Raw genomic sequence first — 23,596 nt, 5'->3', positions numbered from 1 at the left:
ACTAGCTGGTAACTTGTCAGTGCCTTTATAAATAGGGGCTAGTTTAACTGCACTGTATATATACAACAGTGGTTTCTTGCTAGGATCAGTAAGAAGTATTAACGGTCAGCTTATGCTGAGAGAAAATTTGAATGGATTTCAGGATATGATCTAAGAAACTATAGTTAGACAATGTAATATAGACAGTGTTACTTATTTTCGAAGCTTCTAATTTATCGCAGACCTTGGCAGGATACTACTTGGTTTTAGTGAAAGGCTCGGTAAAACCGTCACATGTATCCCTGTACAAAGTCTGTGTTAATCTGTGTCCCAGTCACAACAGTAATCAAAATACTTGAGACAAAACTGTTTTAAGTACAAATGTACTATTTTTGAAATACATGTACGTGATCCCTACACTTCAAAAAACACATTCCAACCAATTGAATTATTCTTACAATAAATGTCACACATTGTTCTGCATTAGAATACTTTACTGTAAGATATTATCCAGATAATGATCTTTTGTGTTTTCAAGTATGAAAAGCTGTGCTCAAAAGCCTTTTCAGAACCAGGACAGTCTGCTCCAGCCATCCTCTCTGATTACATATTGCAGAAGGAAGCTAGGCATCTGTGTTAAATTATTTTGAGCTCCACCCAAGGAAAAACCTGAAATTAAGTTACTGTAAATGCAGATCCAGCTTGCAGTTTGAAATCCCTTGCATGGCTTTTGGTGGATTTAGCTGTTATTGAACCTGTCCAAAGTAAACAGAATTTGATTTGAGTGAGTTTTTTTCTTTATAGAGCACACATTATAATGAGTATAAGGTGGTGTAAAGTTGGACCTGCTAAAATCATGAAGTACTCATATTACAAACACTCTGTCTAGCAGTGCAGATGTGAGCATTATAGATGTGTTACTATTGTACTGGCCATGTACTCTACCAGATAATAGAATGTCAGAATCCATCTCGTCTTGGCTCATCACTTACTGACAAGGTTGGCATACATATGGTCCTTAGAAAAACTCAATTTAGCTTTAGATAAGATATAATATGAACTATTAGAGGAACATGTACAAACAAATCTGTGCAGTTTGGCTGTGTGATGTTAATATTGTGAAAATTGTGAACAATATGCTTTAACAAGTGTTATATTTTTTGTGTGGTATAAAATAGTGTTTGCAGGTATGCAGTGACATTTAATCCCCCATTAAATGCAGATAGAAACTTCACAATGAACATGAACTTTTCACACAGAGTAGACATCCAAAATAGTTTAAATAAAATAGTTCAACAAAGTTTGTTTTTTTAGAAAGCAGCAATTAGTCTCATACGCAGGTGATGTCTCATCAGCCAAGCAATGTATTCTAGATAACTTGATCACAGACACAGACTGTATAATGAACAGCTTTTTTGTTTTCGTCCGTCCATCCATCTTTCTATCCGTCCCAGTACAAGTCAATACTGAGTGACGAAACGTGAACACCTGTGGTTATGTAAGTAAAGCCAGGGAAAGTTGTGCATTGACATCATTCTAGCACTGGTATTTATTCTGTAAACAAACCTGAAGGTTTAAAAGTAACCAGACAGCCAAATTCTGTGCAGACTTGCTCCAACTGTCATTCTGATCTCAATCAGATCCAGATTTTAATACAAGTAATTTACATTTTAAATTGCTGCAAACAAGTTATGTAATGATTAAAGGCAACATGATGGTAATAGGTTTAACAGTTTGGGTGCTTTCATTCACAATTGCACACATTCATTACATATATGTTGGTGGATTCAGTCAATATCAATAGATGGTGTCATAAGTCCGTTCTGTACTCAGTTATGAAACAGTGCTTCTGTATTAATTATTATTGGAATATATAACTTGTTTGTTATAGACTTGCCCTGGTTGTTGCTACATTTTATAGCTCTCCGGGAAAAATAAAGTAATACTAGTTTATTGTTAAAACTAGATTTACATTGTACAACAATGACTTCAGATCAGCTCTTCTTTTTATTGTTTTATTAACAAGGCACTGTGTTTGGTCAGTGCTTCACACTGCTATATGCTTCCTGTTTTTCACCCTTCCTCTGGTGTCAAGTATGTAACACTATCCTCTACACCCACTGGTGTTTCCTGGCTGTTAACTGACAAGTTTATTTGGTTTATATATGCTTTACTTTTATTCCCTTTGTCTTTATTGTTTACAACATAAAAATAATTAAGTAGTTAGTATAGTAGTAATACTTTTTCATATACGTTTGATCTTGGAAGTGTTTATAAACAGTACCTCTGGGCTTGTCCAGCCTGTCCTGTGGGTTAGACTTCCAGCCTGATGTAGTAGGATAAAAGGTTTGTAAATGTGTCATATTCCTAAGGTAAATACAGGCTTAATTATGTTAACGGCTTTTGCAGTAAAACCCTGACACTTCTGCTTCTGTTGTGTATATACTATAGTTATACTGTATTAACTGTTAATATTGGCAATATTGGCCTTGGGTTTATATGTATATACCAAATTTTTGATTGTTTTTTAAGTTACTGTACAAAATGTTGAATCATGGAAAGGATTAAGATATTTATGTTTAAAGGGGGTGGCACAGTGGTAGCGTTGTTGCCTCACAGCCTGAGTTTGATTCCTTGGCCAAGTAGCCAGAGTGCTTTCTGTTTGGAGTTTGCATGTTCTCCTTGTGTCCGCATGGGCTTCCTTCGGGTGCTCAGGTTTCCACCCACGAGTCCAAAGATATGCAGTCAGCAGGTTAAATTGAGATAATAAAAATTGTTGTGTGTGTGTGTGTCTGCCCTGTGATGAACTGACGACCAGTCCGCGGTGTTTCCTGTCTTTTGACCAATGAGTCAGACCCACAGCAAACCTGACTAGGAAAAAAGTGTTGGTAAAACAGACAATAAATGAATGAATATATAAAGGTTTCATATTCTTTTTATTTATTACATGCCAATATGCAATTGATTTTTTATATTAAATGTGCTCTATTTATTTACTGTATTTGTTTTTTACTACACAGAACTAAGATTTTATTATTCTTATGGGACCAGACTAGATCTGTAACAAGATGAGTGGCGAAACTTGTGGGGGATTTGGCCCCACGAAAGCTTGGTACCTTGTCTCAGGTTGTTATTGCATTAGTGCCCAGTTAGTCTGTGGAAATCAGACCCACTGTGACTCAACAAAAACGGATAAAGGAAAACCTGACTTGATCTTACATAGCACCATAAAGCATTCAGTAGATTAAAATAGCATTACAGTCTGTACTTAATAATAGAATGTTGAATCAAAGTGAGCTGTGACCATGATGACCAGTACCATGTTCCTGATTGTTTGAACGCTTTGTCTGATGAATCATAGCCACTAATGCAGTGTGACATTTTTCCCAGCAAAACACTTCATGAGGTCAATGGCAGTGTATTTAAAGTATATAAGTAATTAAGATACGTTTAATTGTGGTGTGGTGTGTTATCAGACATAGTCTGTTAAATCCAATGTAACTGAAAATGATTTAATAGAAAATTTGTATCAGTGATGCCTGCTGTTTCCGATAATTTGTCTAGTCAAGACAAAAACAGACTTAAGAGATAAAAAAAAAAAAAAGACATTCTGGTGTGCATTGCCAAGGAGCTCCAAGTTGGTTTCATCTGTCCCAAGATTTTCCCAGAAAATTTGTGGTTTGTTTATGTAGGTTTTGGCAGAGTTCAGTAAAAATTTTTTAATGCTTTTCCTTAAACAGTGGGGCCACCTTAGCCTCCTCTGCCAGAGCCCTGTTTTGTTCAGTGTGCGGTGCAAGGTACAGGTTGAAACCATCACTTCAGATATCTCCAGCTCTGCCTGAAGTTCTTTGAATGTTGTCTGTGGTTTCTTTGCTATTTTTTGAACCTGTTTTTTTTTCATCAATTTTCCTCTTTTCATCGTGTCCTGAAAGGTTCTTGACTTCCCTGAATATCAAACTTTTTTATACCAGTTGAAGCAGGAATGCCAAGATCTTTAGAGATAGACTTGTACCATGTAAACTGCATGTGCTTGCTGATAATATCATTTCTGAGCTGCTCAGACAGCTCTCTTCTTTTTGCCTTTGTGAACAAAAAACAGGATATAAGCTGGCCTTTTGCGAAATAAAGCCACCATTCATAGTCTAAGCAAATTCCTGTCATGGCACTGACAGTATGGGCACAGGAAACTTGAATTTCCAATTAATCACAAATAACCTGATTAAACTTGATAGAAGTAGCTTTAGCTGTGGCACATCTCTGGCTCTTGTTTTCTATCACTCTTTGTATCTCTTCATTCCCGTTGCCCTGTGGCCATTGGATGACCAGTAATAAAGTAATTCATGGCTTTCTGTTCCAAATCAATTCTAAAGTTTGAGTCTCTGTTTATTAAACATTGATGGTTTTGTGGCAGTACAACGAGTGGGTCAGTGACAGAAGCATGAGTGCATTTCGTAATCATGTATAAAGGTAGAGCATTGCAGCAGGAATGTCTGCAGTAAATGTATAACATGGATTTTCAAACAGCAATATTGCCTAGGCATGTTGATCTGTTCTTGTTTTACTTTGATATTGGAATGTGTGTTTCAAATACAAATCATCATTTTTTAAACTAGAAAAATAGACATTACATTCACAGCACTGATATGTATGCACTTGTATGTCTGCTGCTCATAATCAATGTTATTGCGCTCGGCCGTTTGTATTGATTTGTACTATTATACGTTGGTGTGATCTGATCGGAGCTTTTTTATCCTGCAACATCTCAAGCATGGCCATGACTGCAGCCTCCCACCAGATGATTTTGTGATAAAATGTTGTTTTTTAGCCTAATAGGAGTGGTTGTGAAGTTGTGCAACTCAGTTGTGTAATAAGTTTGCCTTGAACCAAATTCTCTGAATATAAGTCACACCTTCACACTTATATTGTATCAGATGTCCTTTCAATTACATTAATAGAGTAGAGATGTACTGTATGTAGCAGTGCCTGTTATGTTATTGTGCTTGTGACTATCAAGGATATATTAAATGTTGGGCTATTTATATTTTTTTGTAGCGTGAATACAGCTGATATGAGGAGCATAAAGATCTAAGTGAGTTTGATTAGAGAGACAAGGTGTTATGGACACACAACTGGGTTGAAACAGCATGGGGTGCTTACAGGCAGCCTCAGTGAGTACATACTGACAGTAGTTCAAGGAGGCACAAGTCACACACAACCTATAGGTTTTTGGGTGGCCAAAATTAATTGATGCCAGAACAAAAAAAGGGCTACTGTGTCTCAAATTGCAATTGTCAAAACCTACAGTACAGCAAACCCTTCTGTTTGGTACTTCATAGTCAGAGGACAGTTAAAACACCTGTAATGAGCATGAAGGTATCAGAACGGGACATTAAGCAATTTGAAAAAGGTTGACTGGTTAGACTACTCCTGTTTGATCCAAGATCAATTGGACAGCCAGGCATGTGTGTAGAGGTGCCACCTGGGACCGCAATGCACTTTAGGATGATCCAACTCACAATGTACAAAAGTTAAAGGACCTGCTGGTAATGTTCAGGTGTTCAGGGACGATATTTTTTCACAGTATGATTGCAAATACCCATTTATTTATTGATAGCAAACCTGCAAACAACCGAATTTGCGAATATTAAACTCATGAATGTTGAGGGACTCCTGTGTGAGAATGTATGTACACACACATACAAATGGCTTGACTGTAGGGCTGGGCGATATATCGAGATTTTATAAAATATCGATATATTTTCCATACGTGATATAAGATAAGACAATATCGCTTATATCGATAAAGATGTTGCGTTCCAATTAGATCCGACAGTTCGTCTTTCTCTTCTCCCAGTTTGTCTCTGCACATGTTCACCTGCCCCGCCTCTCTCCCTCACTGAACACAACTCGCCCCTCACCACCGCCAATTCTTTCTGCCCTCAGAACACATTTCTGTAAGTAAAACTCCCATGGTAGCATGGAGACGGTGGAGGAGCTGCTTAGTAAAAAGAATAATAATGGCTCAATTATTTGGAGATGATTCGGATTCAGTGGTGGAGAAGTGTCAGATGAGCAGCAGAATAATGTATTCTGTAGAGAATTCCGAAAACAAGTCCAGACAAAAGGTTCCAGCTTCGTGTACCTTTGGTCATTCGTTTTTCACGTCAAATCCCAAAGTTGAAAAACAAGAAAACGAGTCGTTATTCGTTTCAAAAACCAATATTGGAAAACATAAATAAACAAACACAAGCGCGTGCAGGCGCTGACATGCACGTATTTACTTCATATATAGAGAGTGTAAATAATGCACAAGTGTTATAAACAGTAATAATAACGTAACGGTGCGTCTCCTGTTGTTCTGACTTGTGTGTTTGTATATGTGATGTGCATGTATTTGCTCTATTTGTAAAAAACAAACATTATGGGGAAGTGATTTCTGTACTGGATGTTGTACGTGGTATTGTTAGTTTATACTGGATGATCGCCCGACGTCCGAGCCTCATTTATTTATTTATCTTCTATTATAGTATTTCTTGTTGTTGGCCAATAAACATCCAAAAATTAATAAAATTGCTATTAACTAACTAAAATTAATAAAATTGCTATTAACTAACTAAAATTAACTAACTCTGCAGTAAACAAGGAGTAAACAGCAATTAAACAACAAATAATGCTGTTAAATAATAATAAAGTGCTTTAAGCAGAACGCTGAATAAAATGCATTACATTTTGTAATAGTTACACAGTAACATGAACGATTAGTTCTGCCTGGATTACAGAATTGAGTTCTACACGGTAAAAAAAAAAAAATAATGCAAATGTTATGTTGTGGCGACTGATGTAAAATAATGTATAAAGTCCAAACATGTGAGGGGGGGTTAACGAGAACGCTACTTTTAATGTCACACAAGCTCAGTGCAAAAGAAAAGAAGAACATTCTGATCTCTTCCCTACACACTTGCTCCCTGCGCCCTATAGTGCACTTAACATTCTTAAAGGGCCAGACAATATATTTGTAATTCACATTACACGACAGGTGAGACGTTAGAAAACAACACACTTTTTCTTAGAACAGTTCTTTTTTTTTTTAAGGAAAAATAGTTATTGTGTGAAGCTTCCCCAGCATAAATATTAATAAAAGTGCCTGTAAAAAATTTGGAACATGTAGCTTTGTCTCAGAAGTGTCTTTTTGATACTACCTTATGGGATGAAAAAATATCGAGATATATATCGTACATCGTGGTTCAGCGAAAAAATATCGAGATATTACTTTTGATCCATATCGCCCAGCCCTACTTAACTGTCAGATTGCATTTCAATTCTTTCACAATGTATTGGTTGAGATTGAGCTCAGGGCTCTGTCTGTGGGGGGAAAAGGCCAATGGCATGATTATCATTTATTAGTCTCCTAATAAATGATAATTAAAATCAAATTTAAAGTTGACAAGATTAGTTTTGGTTTGAGAGCTGCTGTTGTAAAAATGGTTGTATAGGGAAAATGGTTGTATAGTTGCTTTTGGGACTGTTGATATTAAAACAAAAGTATTACAAATAAACACTAACTATGCTTCAGTTGTATGAATAATGTTGATATACCAGAACTTGCCACACTCATGCCTGTATGTGCAGATATTGCATATCTAATGTGAAAGCCTGTTAGAAATAGAGGTTTATTAAATTTTTGTATGCAAGGTATTTTCGTATAGGGTGCAGGTATTTACTAACCAGGATCAGAGCTCAGATGCAGTAGGCATTTGACTTCTTTTATAAATTGCCCATCCATTGTTGTGATATTATAAGGTAAATAACTTATGTGGGTAACAGGAAATATTCAGTTGATCTCACACTGTATTTGAATGTTGCTTATACACAATATTGTTATTTGAATTGACATATCAGTCCATTTTACAATTCATATCACATTTTATAAATATTGAAGTCAGGATCAATATTCTGAACTTGCAAATATAGATGTATAGAATAGCCAGCATGTGTTGTTATTCTTGCTGTTAAGGCTATCCTAATCCCACTTTTGATATGAAAGCTTATAATGATAAATATCAGAGACTGATCTGATAAATATGTTCTTATAGCAACTGTGGCATGTAAAAAAGGTGAAAAAAAATTAATTAACTCATGTTTAAATTTTTTGTTAATATCAGTAAATGAATATAAGTAAAAGATAACCGTGCATGACACATGCCAGCCAGAGCTTTTTTTTTCCTCAATGGATCAATTAAATGTGTTTGCATGTGTGTGCATGTGTTTGCTCTTTGCTCTCCATGCACACTGTGACCATGACCTGCTGAGTGGTTATCAGGTAAAGGACAGTGTCTTTCCAAACAGGAAGCATGCCTAAACTATCAATGGCTTTCTCTCAAATCTGTCTGATGTCCAGAGCTTTAGTAGGAAACTAAAATGTTTTTTAATGTGAACAGTAAAATATCCCCACCGCATTTAGTGATTTTTATACTTCATTCTAAACATCTGTTTAAGCATGGAGATGTGCCAGCTTATGAAGCCTGTGCAATATACTATGTATCACAAAAGTGAGTACACCCCTCACATTTCTGCAGATATTTAAGTATATCTTTTCATGGGACAACACTGACAAAATGACACTTTGACACAATGAAAAGTAGTCTGTGTGCAGCTTATATAACAGTGTAAATTTATTCTTCCCTCAAAATAACTCAATATACAGCCATTAATGTCTAAACCACCGGCAACAAAAGTGAGTACACCCCTAAGAGACTACACCCCTAAATGTCCAAATTGAGCGCTGCTTGTCATTTTCCCTCCAAAATGTAATGTGACTTGTTAGTGTTACTAGGTCTCAGGTGTGCATAGGGAGCAGGTGTGTTCAATTTAGTAGTACAGCTCTCACACTCTCTTATACTGGTCACTGAAAGTTCCAACATGGCACCTCATGGCAAAGAACTCTCTGAGGATCTTAAAAGACGAATTGTTGCGCTACATGAAGATGGCCAAGGCTACAAGAAGATTGCCAACACCCTGAAACTGAGCTGCAGCACAGTGGCCAAGATCATCCAGCATTTTAAAAGAGCAGGGTCCACTCAGAACAGACCTCGCGTTGGTCGTCCAAAGAAGCTGAGTGCACGTGCTCAGCGTCACATCCAACTGCTGTCTTTGAAAGATAGGCGCAGGAGTGCTGTCAGCATTGCTGCAAAGATTGAAAAGGTGGGGGGTCAGCCTGTCAGTGCTCAGACCATACGCCGCACACTACATCAAATTGGTCTGCATGGCTTTCACCCCAGAAGGAAGCCTCTTCTGAAGTCTCTACACAAGAAAGCCCGCAAACAGTTTGCTGAAGACATGTCAACAAAGGACATGGATTTCTGGAACCATGTCCTATGGTCTGATGAGACCAAGATTAATTTGTTTGGTTCAGATGGTCTCAAGCATGTGTGGCGGCAATCAGGTGAGGAGTACAAAGATAAGTGTGTCATGCCTACAGTCAAGCATGGTGGTGGGAATGCCATGGTCTGGGGCTGCATGAGTGCAGCAGGTGTTGGGGAGTTACATTTCATTGAGGGACACATGAACTCCAATATGTACTGTGAAATACTGAAGCAGAGCATGATCCCCTCCCTCCGGAAACTGGGTCGCAGGGCAGTGTTCCAGCATGATAATGACCCCAAACACACCTCTAAGACGACCACTGCTTTATTGAAGAGGCTGAGGGTAAAGGTGATGGACTGGCCAAGCATGTCTCCAGACCTAAACCCAATAGAACATCTTTGGGGCATCCTCAAGCGGAAGGTGGAGGAGCGCAAAGTCTCGAATATCCGCCAGCTCCGTGATGTCGTCATGGAGGAGTGAAAAAGCATTCCAGTGGCAACCTGTGAAGCTCTGGTAAACTCCATGCCCAGGAGAGTTAAGGCAGTTCTGGGAAATAATGGTGGCCACACAAAATATTGACACTTCAGGAACTTTCACTAAGGGGTGTACTCACTCTTGTTGCCGGTGGTTAAAGTACGCTAGCTCACCAGAGTTGGGGTTTCGAATACATCGTATCGAACCTCAGCTCTGCCTTTCCGACTAGGCTGGGCGGCAGTATGAACAACGATTGGCTGTTGTTCAGGGTTGTTAGTCGGAGCATAGGTCCTCATAACTGGTGCGACTGCGGCCCCTGCTGGCTGACTGATGGTGCCTGCACAGGGCTGAGGAATAATGCTGATGGAGGTATGGCCTTCTGTGCACAGTGCCCGTCAAGTGTATGAACTCGACTCGTGCAGGTGAAAAATGCACTATCTGTACTGACTGTGCGTACCGGAGGGGGGCGCATGTCAGTTGAGTGGCGTCCTCAGTCAGCGGTGAAGGGTGGAATCAGTATAGAGGACGCCAGGGTAATTGGACACGACTAGACTGGGGGATAAAAATTGGGGGGAAAAGAGGGGAAAAATATTTGTAAAAATATTTTATAAAAAGAAGCAAAAAATGGTTCTTTATTATTCTTTTTTATTTATTCTTTATTATTTGTAAGTCAGGCACACAGCTGTTATATATAGACCAAAAAAATTAATGGCTGTGTTGAGTGAGAAGTGAAACCTGACCACTGTCACTTTATCAGTGATGCCCTCTGGAGGATGAGAAATTAACTTGACAATATATACTGCATTAATGTTTTTTATCTCAAATGACATCTGTATTTAGGTCTACAGATAAAACTGAAGAATTTATGGCTACAGGTCAGATGTAAAAAATTTGATGATTGTATTCGTTCTTTTTAATTGCCTAATTTTGCTCATGGTTGCTGTGTGACCAGAACAGGAACATCAGTGATTAACAATAAGCAACATAAAAGTAATTGCTTAAATAATGCTGTAGGTTAAAAAACATATTAATTTATTTCCAACAGCTGATGCTTAATTCCAATTGAGAGCTTAGCTACAGTCTGTACAGAGTAAGAACACTGATTTAAAACTCACCCCACCCCACTCAAGCGCTGTGTACAACTGCGTTTGGAACTTCTAATCTGAAATTTTTCTATGTATATTTATGATTAAAATAAAGAATAAAAAACTGCTAAACTTTACATCAATACAGAGTCTAACTGCATGTGGATCAGTGTTCAACTTTTGGGAGCTTGTGTTTTAACTAATAAATCATATATGCCTTGTTGGCATTTGTAATGTGTTTTATATTTTAATGGAATGTCAAAGGCTTGGCGGTTATTGGTTAACTGTCGACTGTTGGTTGAAAGATATAAGCAAAATTTGCATCCCTAGTCTACAACCGTCTGGCAACACAGTCTGCTTCTCTTTATTGCATCAATCAGAAGACCTCATACACTCATCTATTTACAAAATCACTTACACCTACTATAATTGTAGAGCAGCCACTCTAGCATCTGCAACTATTTGTGTATTTGTGAGGTGGAACAAACCCCACATGTATGTAAAGAACATGCCAAACTTCTTACTGATGGTAATTATATGCAAGGAATTCAATTCACCAAGATCTTTGTTGCTGTGTCACATGACTAGTTTTGTTTCCCTTAAAACACACTTTTGCATTGTATGTTAATCCCCCCAACACACACTTTTTCCTTCATAGGAAAAGGAACTGGTCTGTGTGCATTATGTCTTTTTTTATTCACCTGAAGTCACATATTCTATTCATCATGAGGAATGATAAATTTTCCATTCACTACAAGGAATTAATATATATTAATATAAACCTGAGATTTAGTCATACAACAGTCATCAATTATGTTCTTTCATGGAGTCAAATAAATGAATATTTATTTAGTGTAGTGTAAATTACTGTAAATACGTATCTCTTCATGTAAAGTTTAGAAATCCAGTATCATCTGATATAATTAGGGCATGATGGGATTGTATAAACCCTAACTGAACCAGTTTATAGATGTTGGTCAGCTGGTCCTGTAGACTTTACTTGTGTGCTTTTAAAAAAGACAGAATTTGGCTAATCTTAATTTAAAATAATCTAAGATATTACGACCCTGTTTGTGTGGGGAGAAAGAGGTTGTTAGTAATGACTGATTCAGCTTTAGTTTTAACTGTAACAGCTTTTTTTACTCAGTCCAGAAAGGAAGTGGTTTTGTGTCTTGGTAACATATTCTTGTTATGACAGTCACTTGATTTTGCATGACCAGAGGTATGGTTAAAGGACCTGACCGGACATAGCCATAGCAAGATCTTGATGTACATTATTAAGAACATTTTCCTTTGTAATATGGATTCTGCATATTTGAGCTTTTTCTGGGGCACTTTACGAGTCCAGGCACCCACCAGAAACCGCAATTTGTTTAAATATGGTTGTTTTTGGCATGCCATGCTCTGATGTGCAAAACTCGCACATTTACAGTTAGGTGAACGGCTGTACACCCTACTTAGCCTCTCTCACTTGTGTATTCTGTGGCTCCTCCCCCTTTATTAGTGGCGATGTTCGGGGATCAGTAGCCAGTGTCACTGGCCGTGTCGGGTCTGGCCGTGTGACAGCAGCCGATCGTCAGAGTGCTTACTGGTAACAAGCTGCCTTCATCAGCTCAGGCTTTACAGGGACCTGAACACAGTCACTTTCCTACCTCAGCCCTCTCTGCTCCGAAAAGCATGGAGCATGGAGAGAGCACCCCACGCCAGCGTAAGTACTCGGTGATGCTCTGCTGTTTGGCTTCTTATGGATTCTTGGGTCTGATGTTGGTGAAAGTCTCATGTTGGACTGTGTATTTTAGTTAGCTGTAGAGGTATTTCTTACCCAGATGAAGATCACATTTTCCGTTTTAAGCTTCGCAGCTCAGTTTTTATTGGTTTCTCATTTTCAGTTAGCAGTTGAAATGATTAGTGGGAATGTCAGCGTCTGGTTCAAGCTCAGAGCTCGAAATTATTGATGATTATATTGCAGTTTGTGACTTTTCATCTTTTGTTGCGTAAAAGGATTAAAGCACTAGCTTAGGTGTGTGTTAGGCAGCTTACAGATTAAGCTTAGCAGGCATAAATAGAGCACATGATGATTCATTACCATAGAGATGGACAAGCTAAGCTAAGCGCTTTCCACTGATCGTCATCTGAGCTGGTATTTCATTTTGTGACTAATTTACAAATAATTTGTCATTATTCTCAAGTTCTTCAGTTTGTTTGCAGACTTAAACATCTTGTTCTGTACAGTAATAATTATTAATATTATTTCACTGCACTAGATCAGTTTTTTTTTTCTCTCACAAGCACATTTCATGCATCGTGTAGCGCTATCTAACTTATTAGTCTCATATATGAGAAGCTTTAGAGCTGAAAAAGCTGGTGCAGAAAGCTTTCTCACACTCAGCAGTTTCTTGTGCGTGCACACTAGCACTTGCAGTAGTGAGACTGCAGAGGTCATGCTACGGGCCAGCTCAAGGACTCTGCTATACTCTTCCCCAGGTACTCCTGCAGTCATTCATCACTAGCTATTTCAGCAGAAATGAGGCCAGTGCAGCTCCTTGAAGGAAGCAGGTTTCATAAATCAATGAGCTCTGTGTGAACCTGTCAAGAAAGGTGATTGGTCAAAGCCATGTAATCTGCTAGCTATGTAATTTCCTATTTAGATTATTATAAGCTGCTAGGAAGCGAAATATTGAAGCACATTATAGAAAGTGTGCTGTTGGTGTCATCATATAGTGGATACAACTCTTAAATTTTTATTTAAGAGTTTAAGTTTCATGGTAAAGAGCAACAATTCACTACAGTGCTCTCAGCTTTGCTTTATAAATGCATTGCTTTTCCACTCAATTAATATTTTCTGATATAAATTAACTCAAGCTTCTGCAAAAGGTTAAAGATTACAATTTTATGTGTGATCCTTGATCCGTTAAAATGGCAGAAGGCAGCACATCTTTTGCTTTTTATATTGCCAGGCCGTTTGTAGATTAGTGATTCAGTCACTGTATACCTCAAACAGTATTTTTATTTTTTTTTAAACACACTGCTTGTGAAGCATTTTCTCCTTTTTTTATTATTATTTGCATTAAATTACATAAAGCATTTAATCCCACTCAATTTGTATTAAGCAGAATATACATTAAATGGTCAAAGGTATGTGAAAGATGCTTCTAATGATGTAATATGGTAAATGATCTTTCTAATTGCTTATGTAGTGTAATTGCTTCCAAACAAGCTGGGATATGTGGTAAAAGAATTTCATTGTACTGTACACCTGTATATGTACAGTGGGGTCAAAAAGTATTTAGTCAGCCACTGATTGTGCAGGTTCTCCTACTTAGAAAGATGAGAGAGGTCTGTAATTTTCATCATAGGTACACTTCAACTATGAGAAAAAAAATCCAGGAAATCACATTGTAGGATTTTTAAAGAATTTATTTGTAAATTATGGTGGAAAATAAGTATTTGGTCAATAACAAACAAGCAAGATTTCTGGTTCTTACAGACCTGTAACTTCTTCTTTAAGAAGCTCTTCTGTCCTCCACTCGTTACCTGTATTAATGGCACCTGTTTGACCTCGTTATCTGTATAAAAGACACCTGTCCACAGCCTCAAACAGTCAGACTCCAAACTCAACCATGGCCAAGACCAAAGAGCTGTCGAAGGACACCAGGAAGAAAATTGTAGACCTGCAACAGGCTGGGAAGAGTGAATCTACAATAGGCAAGCAGGTTGATGTGAATAAATCAACTGTGGGAGCAATTGTAAGAAAATGGAAGACATACAAGACTAATTGATAATCTCCCTTGGGGTCAAGATCTCATCCCGTGGGGTCAAAATGATCATGAGAACAGTGAGCAAAAATCCCAGAACTACACAGAGGGACCTGATGAATGACCTGCAGAGAGCTGGGACCAAAGTAACAAAGGCTAAAATCCGTAAACACACTACGCCGAGAGGGACTCAAATCCTGCAGTGCCAGGCGTGTCCCCCTGCTTAAGCCAGTACATGTCCAGGCCCATCTGAAGTTTGCCAGAGAGCATATGGATGATCCAGAAGAGGATTAGGAGAATGTGGTCAGATGAAACCAAAATGGAACTTTTTGGTAAAAACTCAACTCGTCGTGTTTGGAGGAAGAAGAAGAACCCAGGAACACCATACCTACTGTGAAGCATGGGGGTGGAAACATCATGCTTTGGGGCTGTTTTTCTGCAAAGGGGACAGGACGACTGATCCGTGTTAGGGGAAGAATGAACGGGGCCATGTATCGTGAGATTTTAAGCCAAAACCTCCTTCCATCAGTGAGAGCATTGAAGATGGAACGTGGCTGGGTCTTCCAGCATGACAATGATCCCAAACACACCGCTCGGGCAATGAAGGAGTGGCTCCGTAAAAAGCATTTCAAGGTCCTGGAGTGGCCTAGCCAGTCTCCAGACCCATAGAAAATTTGTGGAGTCCGTGTTGCCCAGCGACAGCCCCAAAACATCACTGCTCTAGAGGAGATCTGCATGGAGGAATGGGCCAAAATACCAGCTACAGTGTGTGCAAACCTGGTGAAGACTTACAGGAAACGTTTGACCTCTGTCATTGCCAACAAGGGTTATGTTACAAAGTATTGAGTTGAACTTTTGTTATTGACCAAATACTTATTTTCCACCATAATTTACAAATAAATTCTTTAAAAATCCTACAATGTGATTTCCTGGATTTTTTTTTCTCATTTTGTCTCTCATAGTTGAAGTGTACCTATGATGAAAATTACAGACCTCTCTCATCTTTCTAAGTAGGAGAACCTGCACAATCAGTGGCTGACTAAATACTTTTTGGCCCCACTGTATATATGACAAACAAAGGCATTCTTCTTTTATATGTGTACAGGGGACTTGGATAGTCTAAAACAGTGCAGTGTAAACAACAATTCCACAGTAAAAACAGCATTGCATGGGGAAGCTTGGGGAAGTGGATGGGTAAGACAGGCTAGTTGGTTTGGTTTGTGGATTTGATTTTTGAATAGATATGCAACTGCCTTTTTTACTTATCAGTCTAAACTTAACCACCTATAATAGTAAAGGGAAAACATGTTTAAGAGTGACCTGCGATCTTCAGGTCTTTCTGTTGCGTTCAGGTCTTTGTTTACCCTTTTTTCGAGGATGTTCCTGTATTTGTCTACACTTCCTATACTTTTGGAGTTTTACCTTTCTAATCTCTTTTGCCTGGATGCCCAATTTGACAAAACAACCACACAAACTTTATGGTTTGAATTTTGACCTGACAGTGCAGTGTAAATTGTGGGTCCATAGACCCAGGTGTGTGCCTTTCCAAACTATGTTCAATCAATTTATATTCCAACAGGTAATCTCAACTCTTAGACACAGCTCAATAATAAATAAATCAAACCAGACCACAGTAAAGGGTCTGAATACTTTAATTTATTTTTAAAAACTCCAAAATATGGTTTACTTTGTCATCATAGTCGATTAAGTGTAGTGATGGGTAATAATGGCAATTATGTTCAGAAAAGTCATGAAATCTGAACACTTTCTGAATCCACTATATTTACCCTGACTTTATGATCTCAGGGAACAACAGACACACATGCACACACTATTGTTGTTCTCTTTTTTTCCACCTTTCTTTCAAATACTTTATGCCATTAAATGCCATTAAAGCCTTTATTGAAGGTTTATACAAGCGGACACTGTTTGCACAGAGTTGTTCTGCTGTGCCTCAAATTACCACATAGTTTGTAACTGTGGTTTGTAACAATGGTAATTATTGTGGTACTGATTGGACGTGCTATTAAGTGTGGTGAGGTCTGGTTATGTACCATGGCTAGACTGAAGCCATGGATTGGTGTCAGCTCAGATATGCACTTCTTTTGACTGTGTTAGGGCACCAGTTGTGTAGGTGACCACAGTAAACATGCCATCTTAAGTAAACCACAGTGTTTATATTTTATAATGTGATTATGATTATACTGTAGTGAGCAGATGCATGTGTACTAAATAGATATTACGCCTATGATTGTAACGAGGGCCTTAGTGTCATTCACACGTCACACACGACTAAATAACTAGGAAAGTATGCAGAGAATTTTGTATTTTTATTGCCAGCTGCCATACCAAAGTGACTAACAGGCATGCCAGATGCAAGTGAGAACCTCAGACCTCAGGATCAGGAAAGCAGGGTTGTTTTGGGTGTTGCTTTTTTTTACTAACAGTCTTGCACATATAATACAGCTCGGGTGGCTCTGGTTTGATCTCCACGGTGCTTTCAGCCAGCCGGGCATTTACACAGACACTGTCCCAGTGTTTCCTGGTGGAACCGGACACTCCGTAACCTTGACCAGGCTAAAGTGGTTGATAAAAATTTATATATATACATGTATAATATGTGTAATATATTACATATTGTTTATAAAAATAGGTTATTGCACCTTTGTATTGCCCTTATTGGTGATAGGTGACAATAAAAAACTGTTATGGAGGGTATAGAGTCAGGATTAATGGTAATTGGTTATAGGGTCTGGTTGTTATTGTAGGCTCTGATTGCTGCTGGAATGGAAAGGACCTGTGGTATCTCTCCTTTCTACACAGAGGGTGGAGGAGTCTGGTACTGAAGGCGTTGGTTAATACCTACAGACTCATGCAGTGGATGTGAGGTGTTGTGCAGAGTGGATGACAGCTTGGCTATCATCCTCCTTTCTCCCACCTCCTCCACAGATTCAAGAGGGCCAGGAGTCCATTTCACATCTGTATTAGTTCTGATACTATGCTTAGTATTGGACAGAATACCGCTTATAATCAGTACAGCCTCAACAAAAGTATATTTGGCATGGAACCTTATAAGCTAAGTCTTCATATTCAATACAAATCACATTCTCAAATCACATTGTACAAAATGTCCCAACTTTTCAAATATGGGGTTTAATACTGCAGCTGAAGTTTTATTTAGTTAAATCTAAACTTACATGTTTGGGAACCAGAATTAGACTGTCAGTTATACCATTTAAATGGATTTGTGAACTTTTATAGTTGTGATAACAGGGACAGTGGTAGTCTAGTATGGGGACAGTGGTAACCTAGTGGTTAGAGCTTTGGGCTATCAATAGAATTGTTGAGAGTTCGAATCCCAGCTTTGCCATGCAGCCACTGTTGGGCCCTTGAGCAAGGCCCATAAGCCTGTCTGCTCCAGGGGCGCTGTGCAATTGCTGACCCTGCACTCTGACCAACAAGCTGGGCTATGCGGAAAAAAAAAATGTGTTGTACTGTACACCTGGAAATGTTTATATGACAAATAAATGCATTCTATTTTATAACATATATAGTTGTTTCTCTTTTTATTTTGCTTCTTTTCTTTTCATCCATTGTCTGCACTATTTTTACTCCAAAAGCCAGGAATCAAAGGAAGTGTGGTGTGCACTGCAAAGTAATTACATGCTTCTATGAACTTGAGCACTTGAGGGTAATGCCACAGCAGCCAGTTATAGGTGGCAGTTCTTGCTGTCATCAGTGTTGGATTGAATGACTCGTTGAGCGAGAGGGGCGACATTGATTACGCTTTCTATTTATAGGAAAATCAATGTGCCAGAATTCAGTGGACCAATTTCAGCTGTAATTATACTTGGGTTTTTGCTTTGTCTCACTGCTTTGGTATTGCATCTTTCTAATTTAGTTAACTTTACCTTTTTATTGCAGAATGACCAGGTTTTGCAGGTTTGACCATTCCAGAAACATTGTTGACATGTGTTTTACATCATTGCCCTGTTGGAACACCCTGTTTTGTTTAAATATTAACCCCTGGCTGATGGTTTAAAGTTCTTGTGAAATACAATATAGGGCAATCTTTGATATTCTATCCAGTGTCTGCAGTGCAGGAGTTCCAAAATAACACCAACAATAACACTACAACTACCATGCTTGACAGTAACTACAGTGTTGTTGTGTTGGCTTTTTTTTCCTTCCAAACATGCTTCTGGTTGTTGTGGTCAAATACTTCAGTATTTGCTTCTCAAGAAAGCCACTTCATCTATTTGATTTGCAAGTAATTTAAGTTGAGCTAAGGGGCTGATTTTAAAGCAGGAGCTTCTTCTTTGCATTGTTGCCTCTAATCCAATGAGATTATAAAACTTGCTTGACAGAACAGTGAAACCTGTGTTCAAGCAGCTTCTAATGCATTGCAGACCTGTTTTTCTAGTTTTTTTTTTTTTTTTTAATAGGTCGACAATTTTTGTCAGCATTTTGTCAACTGTTCCAAGAGATGTGCCTTAGGGAACAATTTGCTAAAACAGTTTTAGTGTTAGAGACAGTTTGCTAATGGGTGCAGTCAAATTATCATCATCACTGTCTGTCTGTTTTACTGCCGCTTTATCCTGTTCAGGGTTGCGGTGGGTCTGATTCACTTGGCGAAATGTAGGAAACACCCCAGACAGATCGCCAGTCCATCACAGGGCAAACACTCATATACACACACACTCATACAAAGGGGGGCTTTAGTATTTCCAATTAACCTGACTGCATGTTTTTGGACTGTGGGAGGAAATCAGAGCACCCAGAGGAAACCCAAGCAGACATCGTAGATCATGCAAACACAGAAAGGACCCGGACGTGCTGTGAGGTGACAGTGCTACCCACCGAGCCACCATGTCTCCCCTGCACTCAAATTTGCTCTTTTTATATGCACATGAAGAAGTCACTAGTTATAATAAATCATAATTACAAAGGAATTTAACAAACTTAAATGGCTTTTGAGAATTTTCTTTACCATCAAGTTAAGTCTTAGTTGCTGTCTGTACATTTAAACCCAGAAGATTTTGTAATAATTAAAGAAAAAACTTTTTTGTGATGTATGTGTTCCACTCATTCAGTTTCCCTTATATCTGGGAAAAAAAATATTAACTTTTGGCTATTTTCTTTTGGCAGAATCTGTACAATATACGTAGAATATGTACAACACCTATTGTTGTAAAGAGAAACAGCATTGTTGTAAAGAGCCTGGCCATTTATGTTTATCCTAATCTAGCACTACAGAAGGGGGCTCGTTTCCTGTGTTCCTGGGTTATGTGTTGGATGAAAACAGTCTTTCAGCATTTTCGCTCTTGAGATATGTACAGTTCAAAAATCAGGGTGTGCAGCTGTTTCCTATTTTATCACCCACCCATCCCAAATGCTCTTGCTGTTGACAAGTTGATGGGTTTTCTGAATGACTATTTAAAAAATAATCTACAGTGAATCTCTCTATAACTGTGTGTGAGTAGGCTGGCCTAGGACCATGTGCACCTTACACCAGTCTGATATGCCACTATGTTGGTCATAAATAACTGTAACCTTTTAATGCGCTGAAAACATTGTCGCCACGAACTCTGTGAAGGATTATGTGCAGTAACTTGAACGCCACTAAACATACATAAAGTCCTTCAGGAATTGTCTTGACAAGTTTCTGTAATAAGTGTTATTTCTCAATGGTGGCAGCAGTACTGCTGTAAGGTAACAAATTTAGTTAGTGTAAGCGTTTTTCAATAACCACTTTATTCTCATGAAGGCTTCAGTGGTCCTGAGGCATATTTAAGATCCACTGTGTGCGAAATACATCCAAATACAGAGTGCCAATTCATTTTAAAAGACAATAAGTCAGTTTAGCACCTTTAATCTACATCGTGGCATGTGTTTGGGAGGTTAAAGCCACCTTATTTTCTTTGTATATTAGTCTAATATAAACAGACAGTAGAACATAAAATGTTTTCCCTTGGTCTGCAGTCCCTTTCACATGGCTATCATGTTTGCAAAGATGCTCTGACTGTGTGTTGTATATTTACATGTAAGGAAATTTTACAATCCATACTTGGTGAGGACGAACCTGATAGTGGTGTTTAAATATTGCTGTTGTTAAGCCACTATATACCAGACCACATGTTGAATGCCATTTTGCAGATTTAGCTGAAATACACTGTTCAAAAATAAAGAATTTTTTTTTATCAGGTTTGAGGCTAGTATGTGTAACACCCCGTGTTTCTCTGTCCTGTTACAGGTGATGGAACCCCGAAGGAGAGTAGTCCGTTCATCAACACAGAGAATGACAGATGCAGCTTCCATGATGGCAAAAACATGGCACTGTTTGAGGTACTTTGCATATTTATTGGTTGTGTTTGTAGTTTTTATTAGGCCAAAATATGGAGTTGTGATCAAAATAACATCATTAATGTATTATTTAGGCTATAAATATCTATTCATATTGTAAGCATTTACCACCGCACCCAACAACAGAAATATTAATAGAAATAACAATTAAATTTAAATAATCTTAAGAATATTATCTTAAAAATAATAATTATAAGTATAATAATTATAATAATATACAAAACTTCTTTTGGAAGGAAAAAATAGAAGAACTAGCTATTTCAATGCATTTATATAATTAGTAAAATATCAGTCCTTAGTGGCTCAAGAGGATAAATGTATGAATATGGCTCGCTTTGGAAAACAGTGTTACTCAATTACTCATACTGGGGTTCGAATCCCAGGTAATAATAATAATAATAATACATTTTATTTATATAGCGCTTTTCAAGATACTCAAAGACGCTTTACATAAGACAAATAATCAAAACAAATACGTACATACACCATACAAATCATAGTACAAAATCAAAATAGTGCATCAACATCAAGAATAATTAAGATAAAAACAAAGAGAGCAGCATAAGACAGTTCATTAAAAATTAGCTAAATTATGAGAGAGAACAACAAATATAGAACAATTTCTTAAAATTAGACAGAAACAGGACAGATTCACATGCAATCAGGAAACTGAAAACTTTACAAGTTTTAGGATCTAGGACTTCACATTTCTGTCGTGATCTAAGTATAAAAACTATTAAAAAGAATAGCAAAAATAAAAGCATTTATTTCGTGTTGTTACAAGTTAAATGCCATTTTGAAAAGATGAGTTTTGAGAAGTGACTTGAATTTGGACAGGTCAGGACAATCTCGTAGGTGTTTGGGGAGAGCATTCCATAAAGATGGAGCAGCTATGGAAAAGGCCCTGTCACCCCAGGTCCGGTGCTTGGTCCTAGAGGGTATGGACAGTAGGTTAGCCTCAGAAGAGCGAAGGCTACGGGAGGGAATGTGCTGATGGAGCAGGTCGGTGAGGTAGGATGGGGCCTGATTATGGAGAGCTTTGTGAGTGAATAGAAGAATTTTGAATTGAATGCGTTGAGCAACGGGAAGCCAATGAAGTTTTTGGAGAACAGGTGTAATATGATCACGGGAGCGAGTATGAGTAAGGAGGCGAGCAGCTGAATTCTGGATATACTGAAGTTTTTTTAGGATTTTGTTAGATGTACCATAAAGGATGCTATTGCAATAATCAATTCTGGATGTAATAAAAGCATGAATCAAGGTTTCGGCGGCAGAAAAGGAGAGTGATGGACGTAGACGTGCTATGTTTTTTAGATGAAAGAAAGCAGTTTTGGTGATGTGATTTACATGGAGGTCAAAAGAGAGGTTGCTATCAAAAATTACACCAAGATTTCGGATGTTAGAAGACGGAGACAAAGTGTCATTATCAATGGTAATTTGAAAATTTTTTGTGGTTTTTGCCAGGGTTGTAGGACCTACGATGATCATATCTGATTTTTCACAGTTTAATTTGAGGAAATTAGCTTTCATCCACAATTTCATTTCAGTGATGCAATTTGTCAGAGTGGAGTGAAGTTCAGTATTAATGGATTTGGAGGAGATGTAAAGCTGAATATCATCAGCATAGCAGTGGAAATGTAAACCATGCCGACGTATGATGTCACCAAGGGGGAGCATATAAAGAATAAACAAAAGGGGACCTAACACTGAGCCTTGGGGAACGCCTTGGGACAGTGCAGCAATGGCAGAACTACAATTGTTGATATTAACAAACTGTTGTCTGTTTACGAGATATGACCTTAACCACAAAAGGGCAGTACCAGTGATGTTGACAGAGGATTCAAGGCGGGACAGAAGAATGGAGTGATTAATGGTGTCAAAAGCTGCAGTAAGATCAAGGAGGACGAGAATATTAATTTGTCCAGAGTCTGAGGAAAGAAGAAGGTCATTTGTGACTTTGAGGAGGGCTGACTCAGTGCTGTGCTGGGGGCGGAAACCAGACTGAAATGATTCAAATAGATTATTGGAATTTAGGTGATCTTTGAGCTGTGAGGCAACAACACGTTCCAGTATTTTCGACAGAAATGGAAGATTGGAAATGGGCCGAAAGTTACTCATAATGTTAGAGTCAAGTCCAGGTTTTTTAAGTATGGGAGTAACAGCAGCCAATTTGAGTGATTGAGGGACTGAGCCAGAACTAAGAGAGGAATTGATTATCTCTGTGATAAGTGATGAGATAACTGGAAAACAACCCTTAACAAGTTTTGATGGAGCAGGATCCAAAACACAAGTGGAGCTTCGCATCCCTGTTAAGATCTCAGATAGGTTTAAATGAGACACAGGTGAGAACTGAGACAGAGGCTGGGTAATAAATTGAGGTGAGACAGGCGGAGAAACAGAGATGACAGGGGAAACTGTCAGAAAATTGTGGATATTCTCAACTTTTGTTTGAAAAAATGAGAGGTAAGAGTTACACTTGTCAACTGTAAAGGAATTGGTAGTATTGTCAACTGGTTTGAGAAGTTTATTTATTGTGGAAAAGAGAGTCTTAGGATTTGTTGATCCAGCATGTATGAG

General features: G+C 38.2%; 1 protein-coding gene across 6 annotated transcripts in view; it reads left to right on the top strand.

Moving 5' to 3' along the window:
- The window catches only part of slc12a7b (solute carrier family 12 member 7b), a 109,320-nt gene that overhangs the window by 43,405 nt on the left and 42,319 nt on the right, over nt 1–23,596 (top strand). For 5 of the 6 annotated variants that reach the window (XR_010011226.1, XM_062991210.1, XM_062991208.1 and 2 more), the window contains exon 2: nt 20,910–21,001. Coding sequence is in view for 4 of the 6 variants with exons in the window: in XM_062991210.1 (XP_062847280.1) it covers nt 20,910–21,001 (92 nt within the window). In the remaining 2 variants the exon portion in view is untranslated. Of the gene's footprint in view, nt 1–20,909; nt 21,002–23,596 lie in introns of those variants that run through there. The other variant, XM_062991212.1, reaches the window with a different exon arrangement.

Source organism: Trichomycterus rosablanca, chromosome 3 (genome assembly GCF_030014385.1).
Source record: "Trichomycterus rosablanca isolate fTriRos1 chromosome 3, fTriRos1.hap1, whole genome shotgun sequence".
Classification (NCBI taxonomy): Eukaryota; Metazoa; Chordata; class Actinopteri; order Siluriformes; family Trichomycteridae; genus Trichomycterus; species Trichomycterus rosablanca.
This window is presented reverse-complemented; position numbering and strand designations above follow the sequence as displayed.